This window comes from Grammomys surdaster, unplaced genomic scaffold (genome assembly GCF_004785775.1).
Source record: "Grammomys surdaster isolate TR1022 unplaced genomic scaffold, NIH_TR_1.0 167, whole genome shotgun sequence".
Taxonomy (NCBI): domain Eukaryota; kingdom Metazoa; phylum Chordata; class Mammalia; order Rodentia; family Muridae; genus Grammomys; species Grammomys surdaster.
Window position 1 is genome coordinate 7,262,156 of NW_021604615.1, and position 10,562 is coordinate 7,272,717.

Genomic DNA, 10,562 nt, shown 5'->3' on the forward strand with positions numbered 1-10,562 from the left:
AGAGAGAGAGAGAGAGAGAGAAAGAAAGAAAGAAAGAAAGAAAGAAAGAAAGAAAGAAAGAAAGAAAGAAAGAAGTAATAGTAGTAGTAGTCTACCTCCAGGTCAGGATGGAAGCAGAGGAAGTTGGGAGAACTGGAAACAGGAGTGGGAACCTCACCTGAATGCTACAGTTTCCATTAAATCCTAATTTACAATCAAAGATCAGCAAAGTGATATCACTCCGACGGTAAACCCAGTCTCCTGGCTTCTTCCTGCTCATTTGCAGAAGCATCGTGTGAGTTCCATCTTGACCCTGTGATTTGGGTGTGCATTTTTTGGTACTTTTCCTAGGGAATCCCAGATTCGGCTTCTCCAGACCTCTGGGAGGTTAGGTGCCACCAGCCATGGACTCATTATGAATCCTGGGGATGTGGATGAATTCCTCTCTTCTGTGAGGTTCTTAGACTACTGGGAATTGACCTTCCCACCTGTCTACAAGAGTGGAAGCTCCTGGGATCCAGGTGCCAGGTGGGATAGTCCAGGCCACAGCCTCAGTCCCTCACATCTGGAGTATTTGGAGTAGGAAGGCCAAGCTGATGTCATGGTCATGTGACCAGAGTTCCCACTAGTGTTCTGTTGTGAGGAAACTAGAATCATGGAGTGTGTGTGCTTGTGTGTGTGCACATAGCATTCATGCACGCAAGTGCACATGTGTATGGAAGCCACAGGTCATTATCAGATGTCTTCCTCAATTACTATCTTTTTTCCCATAAGAAAGGTTTTCTCTTTTCTGAACCTGGAGCTCATGATTTGACCGGATTGGCTAGTCAGCAGGCCCATGGATCCTCTGTATCTCTCCAGCACTGGGATTACAGGCATTCACCACCATACCCCACGTTTATGTGGGTCCGGAGGATCTGACCTCAGTCCTCATGTTTCTTCGACAAGCACTTTGCCCACTGAGCTTTCTACCTAGCCCAAGAAGAATAGCATCATGGGGCTGGAGAGATCGCTCAGGAGTGAACATTGGCTGCTCTTCCAGAGTTCAATTCCCACTACCCTCATGACAGCTCACAACTGTCTGTAATCCCAGTCTCAGGAGATCTGAGACCCTCTTCACAGCCTTCCCGGGTACCAGGCACACAAGTGGTTCATAGACATACGGGCAGGCAACACATCCACACACATGAACTAAGCAAGGTATTTAAAAACTAAAAAGAGTAACATCTTATTGGACTTATGTAAATACACGGCTGTAAAATAAATGATAGAGATTCTGAAGGGGACAGGTGGAGAGAATATAAATGCTTCTGGTTTTATTCATAAAAGTGTAATTATAAGGGGCTGGGGAGATGGCTCAGCAGTCAAAAGTGTTTGCTGCTCTTTCACCGGAGCAGAACTGGGTTCCTAGCACCCATATTGGGTGGCTCACAACCACCTAGAACTCTTGTAACAGCCTCTTCTGATGTCACAGGCGTGTGTGTGTGTGCGCACACACACACACACACAGCATACAACCACACAGATAAATCTTTTAAAAATCAACATACTTTTAAAAGTATAATTTCAGGCTGAGCGTGGTGACGAACATCCTTAGCCACAGAATTCAGGAGGCAGAGGGAGGTGGATCTCTGTGAGTTCAAGGCCAGCCTGGTCTGCCTAGTGAGCTTCAGAATAGCCACAGCTATGGAGAGTGATCCTATATCCAAAAACCAAACAAAAAAGGGTAATCTCAGAACATCTCTGAGTTAGTGGAAAACTGTCTTCAAATACACAAAACAGATACAAAAACATTAACAGTGCTTCAGACAGACACTCTGAAATCACAGCCACCCTTAACTCCAAGACATCTCGCCATAGTCTGTACACTTCAGGGACCCATCTGCTGCTTCCTCTATCCGAAAAGACCCCCACGAGGCCATCTTGGAGACATCAAGAGTGTTATTCTAGTCTCTTGGTCAGAGTCCTGAGGGTCCTTGAAGAGAACCTTGGATTATCGGTGACTGTGCCTGCTTTCAGGAAAGCATCAGAGCAAAACAGGAACTGTCTGCAAAGAATCCAGGCTCTAAGCCCTGCCACAAGCCCACCTTCTGTGGTCATCAGGGAGAAGTGTTCATTCTCACAACCTACAATGTTTAACATCAGTAAGTGCAATGGTATTTGATCACACTGTCCAGGGATCGAACATGGAGAGTAAAGACAAGACAAATCTCTGGAAATCTCATACCTCTCCTGACACCTGACATAGCTTCACAGAGGTGTAATAAAAGGATTCAGTGCTGCTTACTCCACGAAGCCTCCCCATGTGATTTCACATAACAAGTAAGCTAATTAGCTTAAGATCTGTCTTTCACAGGATGACAGAACAAAATCCCTAGAGATTTTCCAGGGGCCTCTGGGAAATTTCAAAGTTAGCTTGAGGTCAGAAAGACTGCATTTAGACTTTAATTCAGAGGTGTCAAAAAATGTCAGGAGCTTTGAAGACTTGACTGAGATCACAGGTTACTATGAAACAGTACAGCTAACCAAAATGACAGGATTTTCAAGGAAAATAGAGGAAGTAAGATAGTTGTTAACGGGAAAAAAATAACCGACCTTCGCTCTCAATATTGAGAGGGTTCTGCTTTCTTAAGTAATAAAATGTTTGAAAAGACAACACGAGGCACAGGAAATTATTTTGGTAAGAACAGAGCTTTTGTCTACAAGGGAGGTTACTCAACAGGTAAAGAAAACACTTATAATCTCTTATTAAGAGGAGGCCAACAGTCCACGGAACTCTGTCCTTTCAGCGGAGAGAAACAGGGGCCGTTCCACATGGCCGCACGCCTGATACCAGAGCTCATTTCAAAACCTGACAATGGCCGTCCATTTACACGGCCTGACCACGGGAGATTAGATTTCTCTCTCCTTTCCCTCATAGACCCTTTACACCTTACCCTACCCATTTAAGCTTTTTGTTCCTTATTTTTTCTCTTCTTTATTAAATAACTTTTAAACTATTTATGACAAAATTACTTTCTTCTTTTCCTAACAATGGTCGGTCCTTCATGTCTCTTGGCTTCCCTTATCAAATACAGACAACTTTCACTGAAGCCTGCTTGCAAAGTCAGCCTCTTCCTTCTATGAGTCGGAGGAGGTTGCATCACACACATAAGCAGTGATTTTAATGAAGAACACTTAGAAACTATGAATTATTGGTCACATGTTGGTGCTTGGTGGTAGATGTCCTGGATCTCCATCTTACAAAGCTTAGGGCTATTATTGTAGCATTTTAGTGGGTGTGGGTGCATGCCTCTCTCTCTCTCTCTCTCTCTCTCTCTCTCTCTCTCTCTCTCTCTCTCTGTGTGTGTGTGTGTGTGTGTGTGTGTGTGTGTGTGTGTGCATAAGCATGTGGACCTCAGAGGACACCGTCAAGGGCTATTCCTCAGGAGTCTTTCATCTCTTGTCCAAGACAGAATCTCTCAGTGGCCTGGAACTTTGCTATATAGTCCAAGCTGGCTCCCAGGCTCTTCAGAGTCTGCCTGTCTCTGCCTTCCTCTCTCCATTGCTGGGGTTATAACCACATGCCATCGTGTCTAGCTTTTTCTGATTCTGAGGGGATCTGAACTCAAGTCCTCATACCTGCAAGGGAAGCACTTTACCGACAAATCCTTCCCCACATCCCCACAACCCATAATTCTTAATGTGGCAGAAACAACAGGCTATTAACAGACTCAAATATATTTAGTCTCTCTGTATATAAGAAATAAGAAAGCCAGAGTGTAAATGCAAGCCTGTGCTTACCAGCGAGTGTTTCAATAGTTCAGATTATTTAGGAGTTCTACAAAACGCCACTAATTGTGGTAGCATCAAGCTGGTTAGAAATCGTCTTTATGTAGCATCTTTCTTTTTCTAACACCCAGAGCCCAGACTGGGAAGTCTCAGATGTTCGTAGAGCATCATCAGAAGCCAGAGAACTCAATGAGTGTTGAGAGAGAAGCTTCAGAAAGTGAAGGAAGCTCAGGAGCGGGAGGGACCCTCAGTGTTTCAAGGCAGCATTGAGTTTAAGTGTCTTGATCATCACTCTCTGTATGAGCATGGTAGCCTTTCACTGTCCAAAGGTTGTCGTCTGCCTTGGTACACTTGCTTTTCCCTACAGGATTTTCATGAATACCTGAGATGGTGTTAGCCCCAAGTGTTAACAGCCACAGCCAGCTCTGGCCTGGACAGGGTAGCCTAGCCTGCTTCAATATTCGTACAACAGCAAGTGGTCTCCATGGTCCAACAGTGGCATGATATATGTCAGCTAACAGGAAACTGTTAGCTTCTGAAAATCTGGGGCAGGGAGGGTTTAAGGTTGGCACAGGAGACACATCCTCACTGATGTGTCTGCTAGCACTATGTGTCCATGCCTATGTCTAGCTGCCCAGCCCAAGAATGCTCAGCAGGTATCTGTTGTTGGCTTGCCGCTGCTGCTGTGGCTGACCACTATAATTTCTTAAGCCTTATGACACCCAACATCTTCTCCAGTTTGAGTCCGTGCTAAGACCTGAGGTTTTTACAAGCTTAAGACCTGGATGAAATCTGAGTGCTTTCAAGGTCCTCCCCTCTTGAGACCTGGTCATACCCAGTGTGACTCTCAAGGTCCTTCCAGTTTTAGGCCTTGTCATAGCCCAGTGTCACCTTCTGGGTCTACTTGAGTTGAGAGGCCAGTGAAAGAGCAGTTTCCACGTTTCCCTGAGGATAACCCAGGTGATCTTATCTAATCCTGGGGTGTTCCCTCTGCTTGTCCCTCACATGGAACTGATGGCCACTGAGAAGGACAGCAGTTCATATGACCCTCAGAGTGGAGATGGGTATTTACTCAATTAACCTAAGTGAACTTAGAACGCAACAGTCAACTTCATGAAGCCAGAATGTGCTGACATGGTCACTGAGAGGAGGGCATCCAAGTGTCCTGACTTTGTGGGTGTGTCCTCTCTAGAAGCTGTGACCTCCCCGAGGAGGTGGCAACAGGAAAAGTACGGTAGAGCAGCTACACTTGACAATGCAAATGAACAGGCACAGACGACACGGGCACACGCACCACGCATGTGCACACGGCTGACTCTCACAATGCTCCCATTGTGATGACGGGACAGACAGGAGATGAAAAGAATATTTTTAACAAAGTGCTGGCGCTGCGCAGCTGTACCCATTCGTAATGATCCATTAATGTCTCACTCCAAGAGAAACTGTACTGTTTGTTTGGTTTACCAAGGTCAGCACACTGAGAAGCAATTGTCATCACCATCACAGACCTCCTTACATATTTCCCATTGTTCTGAGCCATGCAGATGAGCACATTGGGATGCAGATTGTCCATCATTAAAGCCTTTGAGAACAGCTTTGTCATTGGTTTAGCTGCAACTTTAGTTCTTACAGACAGAGTTCTGTGCCTCAGAAAGGAAAGGTACGGTGGCTCTGCTTGCCATCTTTGGGGGTCTCAGAACCTGGGAGCTGGGAGAAGAGGCCAACCTTGAGCTCAAACTCAAGCGATGTACCATATCGAGAGACACCACAGTCCCTGATAGTGCAAGGTCATGTCAGAAGGAGGGAATAGTGGTGGATGCTATAGAGAAGAAATCGATCCTCAGAATTCCCATGGCATCCAGAGTCCAGATATAGCTAAACCCCATATGCTCAGCACACATCACAGATAAGAGCCCTGGGCCCTGGAGACAACAGCCATCCAGAACCCTTGAGCCCACTCATCAGAGACCCCACTTCTTACCTGCAGACAGATCACCCTGGAGGCTCAAGGGTGCTCAAGGGTGCTGGAGGAATGAGGTGGCCAGTCTCTGGTCTGCCCCACAGAACCGCGGGTAGCACAGTGAATGTGCAGGGCCACCCAGGGCTCTCAGAGAAAAACATATATGAGGTGTCTTCACACAGAACAAGCAAGTATTTGGGTGGTGACATGGGAAGCCTTAGTCAGGGGCTGGGTAAGTGCTTCTCCTCACTGGTGCTGAGCTGGGCCTGGGGCTGCTCAGGTGGGATCTGAGGCTGGAGCTTCCCAGTCCCATTCAGATGATGTCACCAGCAATGCAGGAGGCAAGTCGCTGCTTCCTACAAAACAGAGCACGTGACACTCTTCCTTCTCTGTCCCCGTGATAGAGCTTGGTCTTCCCTGAGCACGGACACTGTCTTACCACCCTCGAGGGTGACTCTAGTGACCAGGAGGGTAGGCTCTACTCAGGGTGCCAGCGGAAATCCTGGTTTCCACAAACACAGCTGCTCCATGGGTAACGCCTTTCCCATGGTCCACATGAGAAGCCCAGGTCCCAGGGGCTTCCCTCAGCACCCATGGGAAGGAGCAGCACCCCACGCTGGGTCCTCTCTCTAGAGTAGACTGGAGCCGGCTCTCCAACTTTCCGTTCACAGAGAGGTGGGTGAAAATGGAAGAGTGTTGTTAAATTATAGATTTGTATCCTCCCCTCTCCCCCATCTTCCAGATCGAATTACTGAAGGCTCACTCAACTCAACAACTGAAAACATACCTGAGGCGTTAGGTAAGGATTCCCCACATGGAACCTGGTGTGCGGTGAGAGAATGGGTGGGTGCTTCTCAAGAGACCTTCCCCAAATAACCTATCACCAATTGCAGGCATTGGGGGAAACTGAGTTGCTTTGAGGCCACAGTCAGGTTCTCCTACGCTGCAGCTTTACTGCCAACACCAGAGTCAAAATTGCCCTACAGTGTGAATAACATTGATCTGACCAATGCTGTCCCCCAGAGATGGGGTATGGGTACAGGTAGTGCATTTTCTGCTATCTGTATTGCAAAGAACATGAAAGGGATGCTAACTGTAACTACAGACTATCTGAACCAGGCTCTTGACACTAGATTGGGAAGGTTACTACCCATGGGCCGCAGGTAGCTAGCTCATCAGCACTGTTCCTGGCCTGAAAAGGCACTGTGATGCAGAGAGAGACTATTTCTAGTTGCTGTTTGTTTAGCTCCCGCTGTGATCCTGTACCATACAGGGTAGTTATAAAAGCCATGGGATAAACATGTCCCCGATGTTACAGAAAGACCATTGATGGTCAGAGATGTAAAGAAAATCATCGGCAATTATGCCTGACTGAGAGAAGAGCCAGATTGAGTGTGGGTTTGTTTTATAGCCAGGATGGATCTGGCTAACTCCTACATGCTCAGGGCTTGAAAGGGTAAACTTATTTGAGAATACAATGCCCCTGGGGCACGCAGCTCACTGTTGGCCTGGCTGGGAAGCTCTAGTACTCACTTCACAGTGCTCAGCCACCTAACAGTAAGATGTCAATGCTGCCAAGGTCCAAGTGGACCCAGTCATTGCTCAAACTGGCAAATTACTGGCTTCATCCACATATGCTGGCTTTGTGGACATACAGTTTTGTGGACATACAATTTTGTGGACATACAGTTGTGTAGAAGCTTCCAACCAGATTTCAAGGAAAAGCCTGAGAAAGTGGAGCAATGTGTATCAGGGTCATGTTCCCTGGAAGAGGGCGTGTGATTATAAACTTTAAGCTGCAGTAGAGACCCAGGAACATGGGACCTTTGTCAATGAGAGACAAAGGGAATGAGTACTGACAGCCCAAGAAAGAAGCCATGTAGACTGCAAACAGCCAGGCCATAGGTACAGAGCCACCCACACTCTTGACCTTGTATAACGCCACTTGCCCCAGATGCCAGAATGGATCCACACAACTTAGAGTTATAGTGTGGTCTTGCTTTGGTGCACCTCTTCTTTGTTGCTTGGCTATGCTCCTGTTTCTCCTTTGGGTATGGGATCGTGTACTCTGTGCCACTGCATTTGGAAGCAACTTACACATTTTTATGGAGACTTACAGATGAGAGCTGCCTTCAGCCTCCAAAGTCTTTGTGCTTGGACTTTAGAGCAATGTTGAAACTGTAAAGATTATGGGGACTCACAAGGACAGACTGATGTGTTTTGTACTAGGGGACCAACTTGAGTCTTTTGCAGGTCAATGGTGGAATGCTATGGTTTAAGGAAATGTGTTTGGATGTAAAGTTGACAGGGGATTTGTTTGTTATGAGTAATCTTAACTGCCAGATTGACTGACAGGCTATATTCCTTCCCTGGACAGACCATGTCTAACCCTTCATCATAAGGTTCCAACACAAACTGAAACTGGACTCTACCAAAGCTGACCCAGAAGGGCAAATGAGCTGAGTTGGTTTGCTTATGGAAGATGGGTGAGGGGTTCCTAGCAGAAGTCTCAAGTGGCCAAAGAGGAGCACTGAGAAGTCCAGGGTAGATAGTGGCTTCTATTACTCAGGTAGAACTCACTTCAGTGTACCTTCTCTTGGCTACAAACACTCTAGCACTTCCCAGGAATCCAGCAGCCATATGCAATTAGTGCAGAACTTCATGCAAGTGCTGGGATACTGAGCTAAGAGTGACTCTTCCCACCCCTCTTTCCATGAGGGAATGCCAGTAGTCAAGGAGCCCAACCAATAACCATTGTGAAGAGCATGGGTTGGTCAGATGTTTTGCTTGGAGGGTTGCATCCTATAAGAGACTCCTAGGAGATTGGTGAGGCACACCTCTGTGTGTTGCGAGGTGCATTTCCAGAGATGGTTAGATCATGAAGGATGTGTTACCATGACTTCTTTAATCTGCCAGTGGACTCCAAATTTGAATCGACTGTTAGGGTGTGGTGGAACTGTGCTGTGGAGGGTGAGCTGTGAATTGGAGGGAGTAGGCTAAGGGATCTCTCTTTCCCAAGTTCCTTCCTGGTGCTCTTCACTCTGCTTCCTGGCTGCCGTGATGTGAGCATCTTTGTGCATGCCACGATGGACCCAAATCTCTGAAGTTGGGAGAAAAATTAGTCCTTCTTCCCTTGAGTTGCTCCTCAGGTATTAGGTCTCAGAGACAACAAAGCTGAGTAAAACATGAGTGTGAAGCCATTCAGCATCCAGGATACATCAGGAGCGAGACATGGGAGATATCCAGATGGTGGCCACTTTTCTGGAATTATTTAGGGAGGCAATGGCCACTAGCCCATCCAAGATGAGTTTTCTAGAGAATCCACTAATTCCTTGGATTCCTGATTTCTACCTGTAGTGTTCATAGGCTTCCTGAAGTATAAACTGTGCCTAGGACATGTGTCCACCCTCACTGGCTCTAACATGTTCTTATATGCTTCATCAAGATGAAATTCTAGCCAAAGAGATTTTGGAGCCAAAAACATCAGCAATGTCTGAAACGTCAGCACAACCAAGATCATCGATACAGACAACAGTACATACCAAGGATATAAGCAAGTATACCCCCTTTACTCCTATAATGGCACATACTCCTTAGGTCAAGGAACCCAACCACTGGCACTGTGAAGAGTGTGGGTTGGTCAGATGTTTTGCTTGGAGGGTTGCATTCTACAAGAGACTCCTAGCAGATTGGTGAGGCACACCTCCATGTGTTATGAGGTGCATTCCCAGAGATGGTTAGATCTAAGGTGTTGACTATATGACTCTATTTGAGCATGACTTGAACTAGCTGTGGATAAATGAGAGAAGCTGTGATCTGAAGTCACCTCCAAAGCACGGGTGGCTTGCTTCAGTCTGGGGTGATCTTGAGTTGTATTCATGTTCATTCTGGAGGTCAGCTTGTTCAGGAACCCAGGCTTACAGGAGCCAGATCATTAATCCACACCATCCCATGAATGCCTCTACAGCTCCTGAGGGAAGCACAGACCTTTTTCTACACCATAGCCAAGGTAAAGCTAAGGTCCAGCTTATGATGTGCCCAAGATCAAGAAGAGCAGTGGGTGTTAGACAAAGTAGACACTTTGCAAAGCACAGTTCCACACTGCAAGATTATGCAAACAGATGCTGTGATGGGCACTGGCCAGGAGAGAGCTGAGTTAAGATGTCCTCGGGCTCCATGGGAAATGCACTTAAAGGCAGGCAGTCTCACCACTTCCTGGGAGTTTTATGTTCAGATGAGACTAGAATTTTAAGTGTTTGCCCCCTCCACCTCTGCCTAGATATAAACCACTGGACTCAAAGTAGCCGGATGATGTCTGACTATTTAAATATTAATTTCCCAACATATACTTTCAAGTAGGACTTGAACACTCTGCCATCCTTCCAGCCCAACATTGTAAAATAGCGTTTCGCCACCCCCCAAAATGCTCACAAGTGTGTAACAAGGAAACCCTTTCTGGTTTCTTTTCACCTTCTTCATCCAAGATGCTGGTATTGATGAAAACTACCAAGAGGACGCCTTTGAGAACTACCACGAGTTCTTGGAGAATTCAGAACACTCATCTACGAAGAAGGAGAAAAATGTCAAAAATGGTAAATGTAATCTAGTGTCTCCCTGGCTGAGCTTAGAGCTACCAGAGAGCCAGCATCAGATACACTTAGAATTACCAGCATCAGATACACTTACAAACAAACTACCAGCATCAGACACATTCAGAGCTACCAGAATCAGATACACTTACAAGCTACCAGTATCAGATACACTCAGAGCTACCAGCATCAGATACACTTACAAGCTACCAGCACCAGATACACTTAGAGCTACCAGCATCAGATACACTTAGAGCTACCAG

At 46.4% G+C, this 10,562-nt stretch overlaps 1 protein-coding gene across 2 annotated transcripts in view; it reads left to right on the forward strand.

Moving 5' to 3' along the window:
• Positions 1-10,562, forward strand: part of Spaca7 (sperm acrosome associated 7) — a 23,676-nt gene that overhangs the window by 1,132 nt on the left and 11,982 nt on the right. For both annotated transcript variants that reach the window (XM_028766273.1, XM_028766274.1), the window contains exons 2-4: positions 6,453-6,509; positions 9,156-9,263; positions 10,195-10,302. In XM_028766273.1, coding sequence (XP_028622106.1) covers positions 6,453-6,509; positions 9,156-9,263; positions 10,195-10,302 — 273 coding nt within the window. The remainder of the gene's footprint in view (positions 1-6,452; positions 6,510-9,155; positions 9,264-10,194; positions 10,303-10,562) is intronic.